The following is a 20,877-nucleotide window of genomic DNA, read 5'->3' on the forward strand; positions in this document are numbered from 1 at the left end:
TGACGCGTTCCTTCTCTGTCGCACTTGTAAGCCACAAGATGCACTCTATTATGGATGGTATAGAAAGGATGCCAATCTCTTATGGCAGAATTGCAAAAGTGACCGCTTTCAGCTTTAAATAATAGTTCCTAATCTCTCCGGTGGCGCTAGTTAGGCTCTGGGACATGAGTATAACATGAACCATATAAGGCAACAAATAACCCGACCAAATTACGTAGGTTGTTTTTGGTAGTATTTCGGTGTATGGTGGCGCCGCCTAATTACTGTTTTTTGATCGACACTTTTCATACATAGAGATTTGGCTCCTTTATATAGTCTCCATGCACGCTATGCTTTGAGTGTTGGTAGTATTTTTCCTTGACATTAGTAGTTTTTTTAATCTGTGATTGTCTGATCTGAAGTCTGACGAGTGACGACGACTTTGCTGTTGTGAGCAGCGCTGTGGCGTGTTAATTTTTGTCTTCCTTACATTGTTTCCACATTTTATGATATTGATACGTATAATTATTACGTCAGGATATATCTAAGTGCATATTTATTGATTTTCGTACAATGCCGAAGCGTGGTGGTGGAAAACCTAGAAATTTGAGAGGTGGTCTTGACCATTATGGTATGTTTTTTCCTGTAATTTTCCAAGGTTACATACAATAGTGAATACATTTTACGAAATCCAGTGTGATCTGTGTGATAGTGTTACATAGGTTAGCTTTATACACAAGTTAAATAAAAATATTTTTTCAGAACACGATGATCGCACGCACAGTAATCTCACGCGCCGCGTCAGTTTCAAGCCAGGAGCATTTAAAGGCAAAGGAAAATTCCGAGGTTTTAATGACCCAAAACTATTACTCGATGACGACATTGACATGGGCGCCAATTCCGGGGGTCCCGGACACATGAACAACCGTAAGGGCGGGTTTAGGGGCCGTGGAGGCCGACTGACGCCAACACCACGCCGTCCCGGTGGCCCTAGAAGATTCATACCAGGTCCGATTCCCTGGTACCAAATCGTCATTCCATATGGAGGCAAGCATCCTAAAGAGGTTATTTTAAAAGCTTTGCTAGGCTTCATATCACCAGAAGTGTTCATACCCCACTATTACAAAATCAATGGCAATGCTGCTGTTTTTTATGTGGATGACGTGAAAGTTGCAGAGAAACTATTTTATACAGACAGGAAGATTGTTATGTCTGATGGTTTTAAGCTGGTTGTCATGGTCCGGAATACTGCTCCAAATGTACAAATTGATGCAGAGATGAAGGAAAAGATGAAGCTTGTAATGGCAAAGAGATATAATGCTGCTACAAAAGCATTAGACTTAACTAAGTTCCATGCTGATCCAGGTAATTATTAAAATAGTTCCAAATTATAAGTAATGTCACCATTTCAGTAAAATCAAGTGTTGGGTGTTATCTAGGGACAACAAGTAGCTTGTATGTTGAGATAAATTAACTAAGGGGTCTCTAACTTTATATTATGTATGTATGTACACACACTTTATTGTACATAAGACAAATTACAAACAATAAAAGAACAAAAATATATACAATGTACAAAGGTCGACTTATCCCTATAAGGGATCTCTTCCAGTCAACCTATTATAGTATTTTTGTTTCAATATATGTATTGCCGCAGGGGCAAATTAACCCTTATGCATAATAAATAAAACAAAAAACATGCAATGAAATGTTAACTTGTATATTCTTGTCATGGAATATGCCCTGTTTATCAAATTTACGTATATTAATATATTTCAACAGACCTAGCAGACATATTTTGTGCACTGTTCCGTCCACAAATAATGCTGGCAGCCATAGACATCATGGCTGAGAACATTCCGGACCTAGAAGCTCTAAATCTTAATGACAACAAAATGCATGGCATTGAACACTTGAAAATCCTAGCGAACAAATTGAAGAGTCTGAAGATTTTGTATTTGGGAGACAACAAGGTATGCAGTTATGTTTTATATTTTGATATTATTTCTCACATGCTGAACTACAAAATTGTTACTTAATCAAATTATCAGATATCAATAGGGAATGCAAAACGGTTATAACTGCAACCGAAATAAACGGTAATAACCGATTATTCTGACAAAAATTCATAACTGATTATTGGGAAGTTGAATAACCAGTTACGGTTATTTTCGGTTATTTATTTATGACTTAAATTCTATGAATTGATCTTCTAATGGCTACAAAATCCTGCCTTTTGGCTGTGACTATAACTTTTGACATTCGTGTACTTTGATAACAAAATATACCTAATTTACTTGCCTCATTTATGAAATATTTTGATTGAATATTGTACTGTCATAATTTCACTTTTACTATATTTTGTGTGTTTAATTAAAAAACGAAGACTTATACTCACATTCCATAAGACTATCCCTATTTTCGTATTTTTTTTACTTAGTTGTAAATTTATAATTTTTTTGTCGAAAATAGTTTAACCGATTATAATCTATTATCATCAGTTATTTTTCGGGCATAATCGAAACTGGTTATGAACTTTGGTAGTTTATTGCGTTCCTTAGATACAGGGACCGGCCCGCTATCCCTTATCCGGGTTTTATAAGGGTATTGCATAAGGCTTAACTCACCATACCCTTTGCCAGATGAAACCCTTTCATTTTGCTTTTAAAAACCCTTATATAAAGCTAACACATTTGAGTAATCGGTAGCCCAAATACCCTTACAAAACCCTTATCATCTGCTCACCAACACCTTGCATATTGCTTATAAGGGTTAGCCTTATAAAGGGCTTCCCTTTTAGCATATAAGCGTGCTAATTTAAGTCGTCTACCTTGTTCATAAAGCACACATTACTTCGAATCCGAGCGATCGTCGGCGGCGACGGCGGCGTTCTTTGACTAGGCACGTATTTTCTTTCCTTTTCATACACTAGCGTAGATATATACTAATCCTGTTTGTTTCACGCAAAGGGAAACCTTTATAAAAAGTGCTTAAAGATAAGGGTAACCCTTATTAAGGGCTAGCCTTATTTTTGGTTAGCTTTTCGGTAAGGGTTAGTCAAAGGTAGGGGTATAAATGGGCTTGCAGTTCAAAAGGGAAAGTCTTTCAATGTGTTAGCCGTGTTTAAGTGACGCCCATTGAAAGCGTTTTATCGGTCCGGTCCCTGCTTAGATATCAAACATATGGGATATATATTTATCAGATTACCAAAGCCTACATTGCGGATATGAGTAGTTTATGCTGTTTACTTTTATTTAATTAAATATAATTAACAAAAACATATCAGACATGATGGTGACCAAAGATGGACATGAGAATACATCTGTGTTACACCATAATTATATATTTGTTTCTGGAATGTTAAGAGTTGTCTTAATGAGTAGTTGAATATTTTTAGTTATAATCTTACCTCAATATGTTATTTTAGATACCTTACATTGGATCACTGGATTGCCTGAAGTCACTGCCGCTAGTGGAGCTGTACCTCAAAGGAAACCCACTGGTCACCAGGTGTAGTGACCATGACATATATGTCAGGTAATATTTATCCGAACACATGCAGGTCTTGAAGGGAATGCTTGTTACGGAGCTTGAATGCTTGGCAAAGACATCCTAATAGGGATATTGGGTTGCATGTAGGGTTGCTACAGATGGGCAATTTGTAGAAGTTTCCAAAGAGTTGGAAAAGTTTTCGGAAATTTTAATTCTGATACAAAAATATGAGAAAAAGATTCCAAATTTGTTCCGTGTGGATATTTCGTAAATTTTGAAACTCCGACAACATCGTAGCTAAATGGTTACCATCAATTAAGGACAGCCAAAGGCCATACAGTCCTGCCCGCAAAAAGAAAGTGGGAGAGCCGAAGGCTTGTTCATGGCCCTTATGTCAATGGGTTAGGAGAATGAGGACAAACCTATAAAAAAAATTGTGGGACTACAAAGACTCAAAAAGTGTCCAGGAGGCCTTCTCTGAATGTCCAGTTTTCAGTCCGGCACAGAGGACAGACCCAGATGGGTACCAAACTAGGACAAATCCAGGGAAAGATTAGCTCTTGTTACTGATGTAGTGAAATCTTATTTTATGGAAAACTGTGTTCCATATAAAATATATGTTGTGTACACACAGACTATAGAGCTAAATTGTAGGTCTAGTAGACCCACAATTTAGCTGTCTACCACTTATCTCAGGCGATTGGTAAAGAAGTTGCGCCATGGTTATCTAATAGAAGCTAGCCAAATTTTAAACTAGTTAATATAATACATTTTTACTTAAGTTTGTATAGTTCAAATCAGTTTCATGCAGCCAAACCTTCAACAAGTCCATAGCTGACCATAATAACTTCTTACCGACTGCCTCAGTTAAATGGTAGACCTACAATTTGATGGTTGAGTTCTAATGAAAGACGTTTGTGTTTTATTTGTATTCAATTACAATCTGCTCGCAAACTTAGTCTGTGTTATATATTTGATACTTATATAAATATTTAAAACCTATTCCATTTAATTGTTATATTCTGGACTTGACATAACAAAGACAAGGACATCAGCATTGCTTAATAATCAATGGTTTTTTGGAATTAGTCTTGTTTAAAAGACATCTCAATCACATCTCAGAATTGTCTTAATGTACAGTCAAGTGTAAAAACTTGGGTGCATACAACTTACTCTAAAATATGACTCATAGTTCTTAATTCGCTGACATACGAGCTATGGGACATATTTTTGAGTATGATGAGTGCACCCATATTTTACAATGGGGTTGGCCGGTCGAAGTAATTAGCAGATGGCGCCAGCATAGCTTGCCCTGTCAGTCCCTAGAATTGTTTCAAATTTTTGTTTTTTTATTGCCCTGGATGCCAGCCCTTTAAGCCAAATCTCATAGAAAAAGGGGCAAGCTATGATGGCGCCATCTATGCAAACCTTTGACAGTTGCCAACCCCATTGACTGTACATGGAATATTTAGGAATCCTGTTAAAGTATAGTTGCATAAGCACTCAATAGATTAGAGTGTATGCTGACTTGCTGAGCTAGGAACAGTAAAGAATGAACATATGAATGCAATGTTCCTAATTTTCTGTATAGGTCTAAAATATAAACAATTTAAATGTTACTTTTATTTGTGTTTGTCACCAGTTTTCGGAAATAGTTCTGGTTTTGGTTTAGTAGTTGTTTTGCAGAATGTTGTGATTGTGACCATAAACTTGCAGAAATAAAGTCCAACAAGATCTTTTTTACACAATTATTTAAAATGTTGGTTACCTATGTTGCATAATGCACGATTCAATGCACAACTTGCACATTGGGGTACCAGAACTAAGTTGCTTTGGATTTACATTGGATTGATTGAAATACATCAATGGTTTTGGCTGTTGTATGATGACTATTCCGAGTGTTTTTAGACCACATGTTCTTATTTAAATTAACGATATCCAAAAGGATTACTTAGATAACATTTAGAATTATTTTTCTAACTACTTGCTTGCCCATTAAATGTTTTTGTTAAATGTAAATGTTCTAAATGTTTTATATTAAACAGTTTCTAATTATTTTGTGTAGTTCCAGAAATTGCTTGCCAGAAACAGGTGTTTCACAAGGTTTCTTTGCAATATTGGTTATGTTTAGATTGTGATTGCAAGTCACACTTTGATAGTACTGTTTAGGAATGTCTTTGCAAAGAAAACTATGTGTGACCCAGGTTTTGCAAATACACTTCTGGTCAAAGATTCATAAAAAATATAAAAAAGGACGCCAAGGACATTCTTAAAGGTCTTTAAACGCCGGCATTATGCTAGTAACTTATGAAACCATGGCTGGGTTGAAACATTCAACTATGTGCACTTTTCTATGTGAATGAAAAGTAACTTAATTGCAAAACGAATGGACTGTCACTATAGATAGTGCGTATGATTTTGTTATTAGGTTGCTTGTCATAATGTGAGGTCCCCTTTATATCACCCCTACCTCTGTTACTGTTTTTGGATAAACTCAGATCACGCAAGCTGGCATGAATTGATTCTATGAGTAAAATAAAATAATGTATATTACATGAACAAGCGATGTGCCCGGACTAGGATTGTCAGGTCCTAAACTTCACAAGACAGACTTTTTTCCAGCTGGTTTATTTAAAAAAGCGGACAGGCCAAAAATTTAAAAAAATGATCGGACTAAACCATAAAAAGGACCAGATAATCTCATTCCATTCTTGCCAGCTTTTGTGATATACCTTTGATTTGTGTCATTGTCATTCATGCCGACTAATACTTACGTGTGAATGAGAGTTTCAGAGGCTTTCATTGACATGAGTTGCCATCTTATTTGTCTCCAGCGATGTGCGGAAGAAGTTCCCCAAGCTCGTCAGATTGGTAAGTTGTAATTGTAACAATGTTTTTCATTATAAAATGGAAGACCCTTGGCTCATGTAGTTCTATTGTCAGTAAGTGTTCCTCGAACCTTGTTAAAACTATGCCAGTGTTGATGATTAATGTCACAAGTACCGTCAAGTGGGATAACTGGGGACTGAGAGGTAAGATTAGATTTTTGTATTATGAACTAATCTAGCTGGTTGTAAAATTGACCCTAAGACGAGAAGGAGAGAATCCTGGTTCAAAGATTATAAAAAGTAAACTGCCGCCAGCCACATTCATACATGTTATAATTGAGGAATATTTCCTTTGTCTAATGTTAACCCTCCTGTCCCGAGTTACCCTACTTGACGGTATTCAATGTATATCTATTGCTTTGACATAACTAGTTACAACGTCACTCCTTAGAACCAATTTTTAGGATTTTAAACTAAAATTAATTTAATTTAATTTAATTTGTTTATTCGAATTTAAACTGTTGTGAGACATACTAACATTAAATCATTTTACGGTTTAGACTCACTCGCGCGACTAAAACAAGTGAGTCTAAACCGTAAAATGATTTAATTTGTTTATTATTATTATACATATCATATAATAATAAGCTCTTTCTAATATGTTATACTAAGCATGTTAGTAGTATGTGTAACAATGTTGTTTTCTTATAAACTGTGATACCAACTGTTGTCTCCTATTCTGGCTCATGGGGCAAATAACAGCAAGAAACAATTGATCCGCCTGAAAACATACGATCTATAAATGTGTATTTTTAAAGACTTGTAGTAGATAGGTGTATGGCGGCCGCTTCAGGATCATGAGGCAACCGTACGTACGCAACTACGACTAACAAATAACAACCAATTGAATAACTAATGTTAAAGTAAGGACGCTAAGAACGAATCCTTTATTACATTGACCTGCGCGTTCGTATCGTACGCGTGTAATGATATTGCTATTTCACCCATGATGCCGCTGGGACAGCAATATTATTACCTATGCGGAACACTAACAGGCGAATCAACTAACATAACTTATGTATAACGGCTATGCTACGGATATGCTCTATGTATAAGGTCACTTGGGCCAAAAAGAAGGCCCATAATTTTTTTCTTATATTTAATATGAATTTGCAGTTTAGTCTATGATACGAGCGAATATGGACGCAAGATTTGAAGCTATTCACACTTATAAAAGTATGATTTTTGAAAGCTTAAGAACCAAGAAGCAATTTTGTAAGCTTAAGGCCTTCTTTGGCGCAAGTACCTTATATCCTTATATTAAACCTGACCCATCGCTTATCAATTTAACATCCTGTTATATTGGCTCAAGGCTTTACCTGGTCAAATATACTTTCCATCCAAACATAAGACTAACGTACATACGAACTCCAGGACGGCGTGGACCTCCCTCCAGTGATCGGTTTCGACGTCGCCGAAGACTCTGCGTTACCACCTCGAAAACAATCCTTCCTCGTTGACGAGGGGGGGAAAGATCTCGTCCGCGATTTCCTGACACAGTACTTCGCCATATACGACTCTGACTCGCGGCAGCCGCTGTTAGATGCGTACCACGAGCACGCTCATATGTCGATGGCTGCGAGCTACTTGACCTATGATGGGAGGAGTAATTCCGCGGGGACCAAGTTAGTATTTTTTTCTTCCGAGATTTGATCGTAGTTTTATTAACAAGGCAAGGGCAAAGGGCATATATTTTCCGATTTAGATTTCATTAAAAATTAGTGTTTAATTTTGCGTATTATCTGACACATGCATGTCTTATTAAGCGTACTTTGCAATTTATGATACGATACAGTATCTGTATGAACAAATGTTGCCGGTTTAATAAACACTAATGAAGTTAAAACTCGAGGCAAGCAAAGCCCCGTAAATAAAATACCAGGTCTTCAATTTTAGACTTAAGACGCTTCTTGCTTTAATTTACCCACATCTTTGTATGCCACATTTTAATTATACATATACGTTTTTATTTCAGACTAACCAGCTACATAACAAACAGCCGCAACATAATCCGCATCCAAGACAGAGACTCGCGGCGCCGCTACCTGCGAACAGGCAAGCTGCAGGTGGTGTCGTTCCTCTCTGATCTACCTAAGACCCAGCACGACCTGCTGGGCTTCGCTGTGGACTTACCTGTCTTTACTGTAAGTGCTTACTTTACTATGTTGCCTTAGTAACCCTTAACAGGAACTGCATATCAAACATACGAGTAACAAGCACAGGCAAGCTGCAGGTGGTGTCTTCTCCTCTCTGAACTACCGAAGACCACTCACGACCTACTGGGCCCCGTCTTCACTGTAAGTGCTTACTCTACTATGTTGCCTTAGTAACCCTTAACAAGAACTACAAATCAAACATCAAGCTCGGGCAAGCTGGAGGTGGTGTCGTTCCTCTATGAAATACCTAAGACCTGGTGGTGCTACCTAAGACACGACCTGGTGGGCTTCGCTGTGGACTTACCCGTCTTCACTGTAAGTGCTTACTCTACTATATTGCCTTAGTAACTCTAACAGGGTCTACTAACACACATCCAATCCAAGACTCACTCAAAGTTCAAAGTGTTTTTATTTGTGAGTATATGTCAAACTGAAGACAGTGGCGGTAAATAAATATTTGTAGCACTATACCCTGCCTGATGGCAATCACTATGTTTAGTGTTGTGTTGTGATTTAGGTCACGGCTGAAAGAAATTAGTTTTCTTACTACTACAGACAGTTTGCTATCTTTGAAGCCTCGAGTCTTACTGATTCATAACATAACTCACAATAGTCACAATGCTACCAGGGGAATATTGCATAATAAATTATAACTTGTTATATCAACGGAACTCTTTCCAATTTCTATTACATACTATACAAAGAGCTCCGGATACCCTAGTATGTGTCACTTGTTTGGGGATATGGCAAATGGCAGCCAGATTTCGATTTCCAGTGCATCCGTAACTAGTTTTTCACTCAGCCTTTACAATAAATGTATTTAAATCGTGGCATTGAGGTAGTAAATTATTTAGTAGGACTTCTCACGATGGTAGAAAAATCCTCAGTTTAGGATAGTGAGACACTCAATTTACTGTTCTTTATTCATTCCCGAAAAAGTAGTTTAAACTACTCGGGTGCGAGCATCATAGTCGTTATATTTTATTCCCTCTTTTTAATAATCCTTATGTTCTTTTTTTTTACTTCCAGCCGACCATGATCGTCCTAGTAATGAACGGCGTGTTCAAGGAGACCAGCGTAGCGGGCACCCCCACCCGCTCCTTCCATCGTACCTTCGTCATCGTGCCCAACGCCAACGGCGGGTTCTGCGTCATGAATGACATGCTGTTCATCACCAACACCACCAAAGATCAGGTTTGTGTGCCATTATTGTGTGAACACGTAAAATTAATATATAGTTAGTAATTCCGATTTGCAATGGGTCACCACCTGGTCTCCTAGACCCAGAAGTCGCACAGGTTTAAAATGATATGTATCAGTATCTTTGAATTAGCTCCATGCATGAATTTATTTTTATTTTTGGATTCATAATTTATATCGTTGGAACACCGGAAATGATAAAAATACTTTTGTAAACCTTAACATTATTTTATTAAAAAATATTTAAAATGTTGAAAATTTTTGAGCGGTTGAAACGCTCATAATTTTGGGCGCGAATTCGACAGAGCGTGATGACGTCACACGTTGGGCGGCCCAACTGACGTTTGCTACTAATGACACTAATCTGTCGAACGCGTGACGTCACGTGGCGTTTCGAGCGTTTCGCTCACTAGCTTTTCGCCGGCAAATTTTTGTACTTTTTATTTATAAATTTAAGTAATTAAATGGTAATTTAAAAACGGAAATGCATTTATAACATGATATAACGGTAGCAAACATCCGAATAAAACATATTTCGTTCAAATATAAACTTCATGCACGAGGCTAATTGGATGTTTATTTCCAGGAGGAGCAAGCTTTCTCATCCGGCGCGCCCATAGCGCCGGCTCCAGCCGCGGCGCCGGCGCAGGCGCAGGCGCAGGCGGCCCTCGCACCGCCCGCCGCGCCGGCCGACGACCAGGCCGCGCTGCTCAACATGCTGAGCCAGCAGACCGGCATGAACCACCACTGGACCATGAAGTAACCCGTCTACAATTATTCATTACACACTGAACTCATGCTGCACGCTCTCTCGCTGTTGATACACGGAGCCGCAAAACTGCATGATAACTTTATGAATGGATTTCATTCATAATGTGTCCATGCATTCCTGCAGCTCGCTGTATATTATCCTGAAACTTCAGTAGTATTTTAAGCGGAATGGGCGTAAGCCTTTCTCAGACGTGGCAAATTTGTCCAGTCCTCAGCAAATTTATCGAGTCCGATTTGTCCTTTGTCTATTTTATGTCTATTGTACATGCTATATAGCTTCAATATCTTGCTCGCGTTTGACGATACAGCATTTCAATTCAATAAATATAGGCATAAGATTGTCAGAAATTATGCAAAATGTTATTCTCTGCCTTACAAAGGGGGCATTTCACGTCAAGCGGGCAGCAAAAAAATTGTCAGGTTCTGGATTTTGTTCATAGTTGGATTAATTGGACCTATATGTGAACTAAAAAATGTGGCATCATTACTTTTTTAATATATTGCTTCGTTAATAATTTATACGCATTTGAAAAAACCACAAAATTTGAGGAACGGATTTTTTAAAAATTATTATTGCAATTCTTTCAATGGATTTAATAATAACTAAATAGTGATTATTTGAGAATATTAGTTGATTTCTTTGAAAATTTATAAAAAAAGTTTTTTTTATCTTTTTTTCATATAACAAACCGGAAGTTAGTATTAAATATCTTTTTTTTTCCAACTTCGCATTTTTTTTTTTTTTTTATTTTTACACAATAATGTAGCTTATGGTGTACTAATGTCCTATAAACAATTTTATAATGGCATCTCGATTGGTTTTGAAGATTCATGAAGTAATTCGAAATTACTGCGCGACGCTCCGTACTGAGCGGTAGTTCTATGTGGCGGTCTTTAATGGCCAATTACGGGTTTTTTTACTTTTGCGTAACGGAATTAAAGCAATAAACAATATTTCATCGGTTAAGATGTATAAAAGCAAATCATGGATTATTCAATCGTGCCTTGTAGCGCTATCACTGATCAACCATATCTTGGAACTGAAAACAAAACGTTTATGTTTTAACAAAACGCTAGAGGTAACTTAATAACTATAGCTAGGTTTAGGCGGGGTATGTCACATGCTTAAGAGGTCACTTTCGAGTTAGGTCACGTTCTGAGGACGTCACTTTCTGTAAGTCACATTCTGAGTTTGTCACATTCTGAGCTCGTCACATTCTGAGTACGTTACTAGAAAGTAGAAGAAGAGAACGGCACTTTCTGAGGACGTCACTTTCTGTGAACGCCACTTTCTGAAGCCCTCGCTTTCTGAGTATGTCACTTTTATAGCTTATAGCATAGTAAGATTAAAGCGTATACCTGCATGAACAATGGATACCAGCAATCATAACAGCTGTACGGCATACGGCCGTTTTTATGTATGACATACAACAACAACACAATACAACAACAACAATACAATAGCGTACAATCTATTAGAGTGTAGATTAGGCTAAGTCTGTAAGTAGTTTTGTAATTTCTTTTTTTGAAATAAACAGTTTAAATTTTAATTTTTTTTATACAGGTTATTTTTTTAGTGCCCATTGAAGGGAAATACGAATCTATATACAATAACGGGAAACTGTCTTAAGCTACCGTTCGGATCCAGACTGCACCAGCATTACTGCAGCAGTATTGCAGCGCGACATAAGGGCAGACTGCATTGCTGCCGCACACATAGGAACGTCACCTTAAGACGGTTTCCCGTTATCGTCTATATAATAGATTAGTTCCCTTCAATGGCCACTAAAAAAACAACCTGTATGTCATACATAAAAGCGGCCGTATGCCGTACAGCTAATATGATTGCTGGTATCCATTGTTCATGCAGGTATACGCTTAAATATTACTTTGCTATAAAAGTGACGTACTCAGAAAGTGACGAACTCAGAAAGCGAGGGCCTCAGAAAGTGGTGTTCTCAGAAAGTGACGTACTCAGAATGTGACGAACTCAGAATGTGACGAACTCAGAATGTGACGTACAGAAAGTGACGTCCTCAGAACGTGACCTAACTCAAAAGTGACATCTTAAGCATGTGACATACCCCGCCTAAACCTAGCTATAGTTATTAAGTTACCTCTAGCGTTTTGTTAAAACATAAACGTTTTGTTTTCAGTTCCAAGATATGGTTGATCAGTGCTACAAGGCACGATTGAATAATCCATGATTTGCTTTTATACATCTTAACCGATGAAATATTGTTTATTGCTTTAATTCCGTTACGCAAAAGTAAAAAAACCCGGAATTGGCCATTAAAGACTGCCACATAGAACTACCGCTCAGTACGGAGCGTCGCGCAGTACTTTCGAATTACTTCATGAATCTTCAAAACCAATCGAGATGCCATTATAATTTTTTTTATAGGACATAAGTACACCATAAGCTACATTATTGTGTAAAAATAAAAAATATAAAAAAATGCGAAGTTGAAAAAAAAAATATATGTAATACTAACTTCCGGTTTGTTATATGAAAAAAAGATAAAAAAAACTTTTTTTATAAATTTTCAAGGAAATCAACTAATATTCTCAAATAATCACTATTTAGTTATTATTAAATCCATTGAAAGAACTGCAATAATAATTTTTAAAAAATCCGTTCCTCAAATTTTGTAGTTTTTTCAAATGCGTATAAATTTTTAACGAAGCGATATATTAAAAAAGTAATGATGCCAAATTTTTTTGTTCACATATAGGTCCAATTAATCCAACTATGAACAAAATCCAGAACCTGACAATTTTTTTGCTGCCCGCTTGACGTGAAATGCCCCATAGGCTAAATTTTTCACAGTGTTTCATAGCCTTGACGCGACAAATATCACCAAACACTTGGACTTGTGCATTCATGCATTCGTCCATCGTAAAATATACTCAAGGAGATTTGCTTACAATAATGTTTTTTTCAGTTGCCTACAAGAAACCGGCTGGGACTACCAAAGAGCCCTGCTGATCTTCAACCAGCTGCACGCCGAAGGCAAGATACCGCCTGAAGCCTTCGTCAAGTGAACCTCCGGAACCCACGTCGAGGCTGTGCCTACTGTACATATAGTTTAAGGAGATTCATATTTTTGTTAGTCGATTAGGTATTGTTAATTAAAATATCGAATTTGAGCGTTGTTGTGACTAGTTATGTTTGAGTTTAAAGGTCTTTGAAGGACTAAAACTGGGCATACATAAGTGGATATAATCTGAACATTTAGTACAATGATGTGTCGCAGTTGTAGCCCTTCGAATAGCATTTTAGGCCTGTGCACACCGGCTGCGTGTGCGTAGACATGCGCGTTGTAATATACAGATGCTTATGAGAGACGGCACACCGCTTGCGTAACGTGTGCGTGCACGGCTCAAACATTTTAGCTCATGTGCACGTCTACGCAAAGGCAGTCAGTGTGCTCTGGCCTTTTAACTATAAATTTGCTGAGAAACTGGGTCTGTCATTGTCTTCATTATAGGATGGCATTTTACTTGGTTTTTATTAAGTTTTCTTTGACATAAATATGCCAAATAATTTGCGAAATCACGACCCAAATAAAGTGCGATCCGTACGCAGCGTACTACGGAGGCGAACAACACGCGAACGCGAAGCGAAGCGATGCGGCGCGGGGTGAATCAATCCTTTGATACCTATAGAAGTGTCCTACGTCGGCGATCTCGTTGCGAACGCCGCTTCGCTTCGTGTTCGCGAGTGTTTCGCCTACGTAAGACGCAGCGTTAGATTTATGAAAATTAATGTTTTGTGATTTCGGGGGTAGGCGGCACTTTGTATGTTTAAGTTAAAACTTTTATGGCATAACTTCTAATCAGTTCTATGGAACAATCAATGTTATTTTGCAGTTACATAATTTTAATTAGAATTACCTCTTTATAGTTGCATAATTATAAAAGATGACGACAATTCTGACTACGTTTGTCGCGGTTTTAGAATTTAATTAAAAGATGATAGTTTCCAATTAAAAGATGCAAGAAACGCGACAATCGATGTCGTAAAAAGGAAAAAAAAGATGGCCCATTGCAAACTGACTAATAAGACATTTGTTCATAATTTAATTTTTTTGATTCGGATGTTGTTTAGTGTGAATCATACATTGTTGTATGAAATAATAAGTTCTTAATTTTTTTATAATGGTTAAAGAAATATCCTAATATCATTGTAAAAGGACAACATTTATATGCCTTAGTAAGACTGATTGAAATCATTGTTACAAGACGCAATTAATATGCAAGAAAATATAATAATCTTTAGTTCGTTCGTCAAATTAGGATTTTTGTTATATTAGGTAGCTAATCAACTTTGAGATCTTATGTTACAAATGTTGCCATGATCCTGATCGAAATTCGTATTGTTATATTTATTGTTTATTTTAGTAAAAATGTCCTATTTTGGAAAAGTAAGAAGTTCGAAATTGATTCTAATGTTTACTAATTTTTTTTGCCGTACATGCATTACTAAATGTAAGAATTTAATAATCAAACTGCCAAATGTTTTAGAACACATGTTTGTCATTCCTTGAAGTTAATTCTGTGTACCTAAAATAATACGCTATAACAAAAACAACTTACCTGAGCCATAGTTGTAGAATAAACTAACATTTAGTGCCTTTACAGGTATTTATTATTGTATAACTTTCTTTAAAAACATCGTGTTTATCAAAATATGTATGAAGCATGATCGAAATTTAATTTTTAGTTATCTTTAGTAAATATCCCAAAAGATTACAAAAAAAACGATAACATTGTACATAAATAGGGTTATCACATTGGGATTTAAGGAGCCACAGGACTAACATTTGGCGCGTGTCTGACAGCTGTCTTGGTGTCCAACAATGCTTGGTCGATGGAACCCCGGATCGGGGGTCCGTACGGGGTTGGAGACCCTGCCCATGCCAAAGCGACGGAACCCCTTCGCGTGGGCTAGTCGCTCGTTCAATGCTTGGGAATATCACCATGAATTTGAAGTGACACCATTGTTGCATTGCTGTATTTTTATAGACATTTGCTGACTATGAAATTTCTGGGTCTATGGTACCTTTGGTTGTGAGACAGAGAGGGGACACGTGGGTAACCTAGAGACCGTGTGAGATTTTGTAGAATAGTAATCGCCTTTTCTGCTTGCTGTGGCTTCCTTTGGGCGGGGCTTAGGAGCGATGCTGAATTTATCTCAATTGTATATAATGATGATGGATAAAATTAAACTTTATAAGCACTTTTATCTTTTCTTTATGAATCCTTTACGAGGGACCTGAACTGTTCATAGTCAAGATTAGTTATTAGTATTTGGAGATGGGCGTTTTCTAAAATAAATATTGAAAACCTGATTCTTTCAAATCTGGACATTCCTGGGCTCATTCTTCTCAGAATCGACACATTCTCCACCATTCGCCATTAAAAAAAGATGTCCCAAAATGTCCATTCCATTACGTCACGTTTCAGTGTTAACATTTTTTTCACTTGTATGTGCGTGACGTACGTTTCTAGTGGAACGTAGAATTTTCATACAAATTTTTGGGACATTTTTTTATCATCAAAATTGAATATGCTAGTGATTCTGAGTTTAAAGAACCCAGAAATCACCACGCTCTGTGAGAATCAGGTTTTCAATATTTATTTTAGAAAACGCCCTTTTAGTATTTACCTACATCTGTCCCAACAATATACATAAACGCAATATTTCACCGACAAAATTGCAATTTTATTCTTTTCCATACATCGAAACGGCTTCTAAGCAATAGCGACATTACATGGTGACGTCATGATGTATTACCATTTAGTTAGGAGCGTTTTGTCAGTAAAGTGCCGGTGTCAGACTGACCATCACTTGTGACTTTTATGGGTCCCGTACAGAAATTTGATCCTCAAAACAAACCTTATAGTTTATTTTTAAGTTTAGTTTTTAATTTTAGTTTTTAATTTAGTTTGTAATTTTGATTTTTTTATACTTAGTGTTTAATATAATGAAATAGAAATATATGGATCTAAAAGTTAAAAAAAAAAACCTGATCGACTGATATTAGGTATCATCACTACATAGTTTAAAACAAAGTCGCTTCCCGCTGTCTGGATGGATGTCTGTCCCTACGTATGCTTTTAGATCTTTAAAACTACGCAACGGATTTTGATGCGGTTTTTAATAGATAGAGTGATTCAAGAGGAAGGTTTATATGTATAATACATCAGCATTGCACCCGTGCGAGGCCGGGGCGGGTCGCTAGTTAATAAAAATTTGTCAAATACCCTATTGATAGTTGACAGGCACAGTACAGTCGCCATCAGATATATCGGAGCGGCCAAGGTGCTCAAAAATATCTGAACAAGCACTCTAACGCCTTGACAATGACAATAGAGGCGTGCTCAGATATTTGTGCGCGCCTTGGCCGCTCCGATATATCTGATGGTGACTGTACACCAAACTGGAGACTATAGAGTCATTCTAAACTGATTTCGCGGTCACCTCAGGTCAGGTTGCTTTGTGTCATTCATTATAAAGGTAATAGTTTCAGTAAGCTTGGTCCGAATCGACTAGAATTTCTTATTCACCACCCTCAATACCAAGACTTTTTCCTTAAAGACGTCACATGTTTTAATTTAATTTCAATAGGTATTCTAACCAACTACCTATGTGGGTATATCAAGGTTCTGATTATACTCATGTTTGTGATCTGTCACGTTTTGAGATGTTTACCATCGTAGATAACAGCTCTTTGGTCAACAGTTCTAAATCTTGTCTGGAGCAACGCAGTTTCTTTTTAGGTCGACTGAACGACTGCTCTCCGACTGATTAGAGCAATTCAGACTCTGTTATGTGAAATTTAAGGTCCTAATTAGAATGCGCAACTACAATGCAAGCTAAAAGGTTGAAATTAAGATTGATATATGTGACATTGTCGCTTGTTGATAAGGTTGATTTCTAGTTGAAGCTATATGGAAATAGCGCCTTACTGACAAGCGACAATAAGTACCCTTTTGGTTGAAAACGGCACATATTGTTGCACTTGAATGAAGGGACTAAAGTTGTTACTCTTTTGCTCTCATCATATATGATAAAAAAACTTAAATAAGTTACAAATATTCTCAATACTTACGGTAGTAATACGGTACGGGTACGGTAATAGGTATATTTATTTCAGTTTTCATCAATAGGAAACCGGTGAACTATGAGTTACATATTTATTTGGTTTTCTTTTTCTTAATTCTTGTAGATTATGGCGCCTCGTTATGTCTCAAAACAAATTCAAAGTGTTTAGACAGAATCTGAGAAAAAATTAGTAATCGCAGCTGTTAATAATATAGAACTAAAGGTTTTTACTACTGTCAACCACTATACAGTTCCCAGGCAAACCCTACGACTATGTATTTTAGAGGAACAGGAACATAAATCCAAATAGGGAAGGAAACTATACTTCTTACTTCTCACACTCAGGAAGAAAAGAGCTGGCATCTCGTATCGGGCGGCTATAAAGTGATGTTGGTTATCCTTTGACACCAACTTACTTACGTAGAAAATGTATTTTTTTTGTCCAGAGTATTTTTTTTTTCTGTTCTTATTTTGTTGTGATACATAAACAAGTATAGATTCTATAAAATCATTTTACTTATTGCTCTAAATTCCTTTAGAAATAAAAATTACCTCCGTGTTCAGTTCATACCGTTAATATGGCCATCACCTGGCCATATTAACATACACTGTCGGAAATATGGCCATTTTTCCAAGTTTTAAAAAACTAATCACTAGATCTATTCCATTCGTTCAAGGGTTTTTTTTCATGCCTATAATAAGTTACCTAAATAAATACGATATTAAATAAATGTGACGTTTTCAACCAAAAGGTACCACATTGTCGGTTGTCGATAAGGTTGATTTCAAATTGAAGCTATATGGAAAGAGCGCCTTATTGACAACCGACAATAAGTACCCTTTTAATTGAGAATGGCACAAATACTGACTGGTAACTCTAACTGTTATACCGTCCGTTATATCTGGCGTCAAACCTTAACGTGGCCATATTCGACCCAGGTACCTTATTAGGCCATGCAGTCCACTCACCACAGAAATAATTAGGTACATGCCAAGCACATTTTTTTGGCTCTATCTGAGGAAAAACTAAAAAATCCTATTAAGAAAAACAATATTGCCGATAAACTCTCGAGGATAATGGTTTTTGAGAAAATCTTCCGCGTAATTTGTTACTTTATACTATCTGATAACAGTTCGCAGTAACTAGTGACATCATAGAACTCATTTACGTGTACATAGGTATGGAAATTTTCATTCACATGTGTACCTGTAGGTACTTGTTACTTATTAGATTACATATTTGTTTGAAACGTTTTGCAAGAATGTTCTTCTTCACGTGCCATCTCCGTCCAGGAGGTCGGCGACCATATGTCTATATGTCTCTCTATGTTCAGTCATGCGAATTAGTCTATCTATGCTCTTCACTCAACAATGTTCTGCAAGAATGTTGTTTTTCCATAAATCTTGAAGTTTCCCCTGTTTACAACTAATAGGTGTAATGTGTAATTAGGTGCCTAAGTTATTGTAGGGCGTTTGGTTCTCTCTTAGATAAGGCTCGTATAGGCTGCTTTTGGCATTTCAGTTTTGGTACAAGCTTTATCGCTGACTGAAGGTACTTTTTTTTCCACAGGCAACTAATAATACTCATCGAGACAATTCTAGCAACCCCAAACACAATTAGTTTGAGTTGTTTTATCAAAGAGTGCCATGGTCACCTGTCTCCACCATCAGATCAGCTCCATGGTCTTCAAGCAAAGATCGGATCACTGATTGGCCGAGTTAGCGCGAGTGAGGCATTCCGTTCAATCCGCTCGCGAGTGAACGATTGCAGTAGGTATATAAACGCAAGCACCATTCGCTCTAGCACTTTTATCTAGGGCAAAGAGTAATAGGGCCGGGAAATTGTCCGGCCGACTCTAATTTCCATGTCGAAAAAAAAAGAGCTCTAGCACTTTCGATCTTAAGCATAAGAGCCCTGCGCGGCTCAGCTTAAAAGCTCAGTATCAAAAAAAAATGCTCTAGCACCTGCATACTGTAACAAGTGTACCTATATAACCACGCCAGCATCTCAATATAATGTAGTCAAGAACATGCGTATTATTCGGATATCCTGCAACTCCCAGCAATAGGATCCCCTACAACCAAAAAGGCATTGTAATGTACATTGGTAGGCACGAGGCTAGATTCGGCTATTATCATGGCGTTGGGTATGTACTGCGACATGCAACATGGTGCCTGTGGTTATAAGAAGGGCAGACCGCCTTGTCGGACTATATCTAACAAGATTGTTTCGTTTTAGCTTTAGACTCTGACCACGCCATGCTAATTTTGCACAAACAGAAAGCTCTAGGTTATTTTTCCGACAATATATTACCGAGGATTCTCAGTATTCTGCGAAATGTTGTCTTACACGACAACCACGTTAAGTTTCACGGCTGTTAATTTCTTTGCGTTAACGGAATGTGGAGAAACAATGAAGTTGCAAGCTAAGATATATTTGAAGTTGTTAATGTGTTCAAAGATATTATCGGACTAAGCTATAAAATGTAAAATATGTATGATGAACATGTACTGCAACAGTAATGATTATATACCGCGATGCTATCTTTGCACAATATGACTTTCACAATGTGGAATTTTCCAGTTTGAATAATTGCCTACTTAAATTAATGGTGTGCGTAATACATAATCTTCATAACGTTTACTAATATATATATCCCATTCAATATGCTATATATATTTTGGGCAATTTTATAGCAAATCGTTACAGGGAAATTAGCTAATAATAGTGTAGGTATTACCTACTATAAAAAACACTGAATCCTAAATAAATTATCCATGAATAATGGACATTATGTATTTTTTAATATACTGGAATAGAAACAATAAATAAAGCCTTACAGAAAAAAATAAACTACAATTAACTAAACTAAAACTACTATAAAACTAAAAATCTAAATCTAAAACGGGCCCCCGTGGCATGGTGCCGAGGATGCTGGCAGCATTTCCTCGCTGGATCGCTATGCTCAAGCGTTGGGCGAGGAAGCTGCCAGCTCTCTTATCTCCGGTCCCATCCACCAGCCGTTTCGCCAATACGTAATTTCGTAATATACTTAGATATGTAATTCTAAACATGGTAACACACCTTAAATGGTTCCTGATACACATTTTGTTCATATCCAATCCCATCGTATGATTTATTGCCTAGTATCTAGTATCTCTTTAATATCTTACGAGTCTGCCCAACATATGAAAATGACCTAACCTATTTTAGGTACACACGTTAACCCCGTGTCAAATTGTACTGGTATTAATTAACCATGGTAACTTCAGGTTTAAC

At 37.0% G+C, this 20,877-nt stretch overlaps 1 protein-coding gene across 1 annotated transcript; it reads left to right on the top strand.

Annotated features, from left to right (window-relative positions):
- The first annotated feature begins 428 nt into the window (after positions 1–428).
- On the top strand, positions 429–15,720 carry LOC134748020 (nuclear RNA export factor 1). The gene is made up of 10 exons (XM_063682729.1): positions 429–610; positions 742–1,344; positions 1,762–1,952; positions 3,407–3,516; positions 6,306–6,342; positions 7,734–7,984; positions 8,335–8,503; positions 9,545–9,709; positions 10,302–10,474; positions 13,432–15,720. Exons 1-10 carry the CDS (start codon positions 553–555, stop codon positions 13,529–13,531), a joined length of 1,857 nt encoding a protein of 618 aa, XP_063538799.1. The 5' UTR covers positions 429–552; the 3' UTR covers positions 13,532–15,720.
- Positions 15,721–20,877: the final 5,157 nt, after the last annotated feature.

The sequence above is a fragment of the Cydia strobilella genome, chromosome 15 (assembly GCF_947568885.1).
Source record: "Cydia strobilella chromosome 15, ilCydStro3.1, whole genome shotgun sequence".
NCBI classification, from domain to species: domain Eukaryota; kingdom Metazoa; phylum Arthropoda; class Insecta; order Lepidoptera; family Tortricidae; genus Cydia; species Cydia strobilella.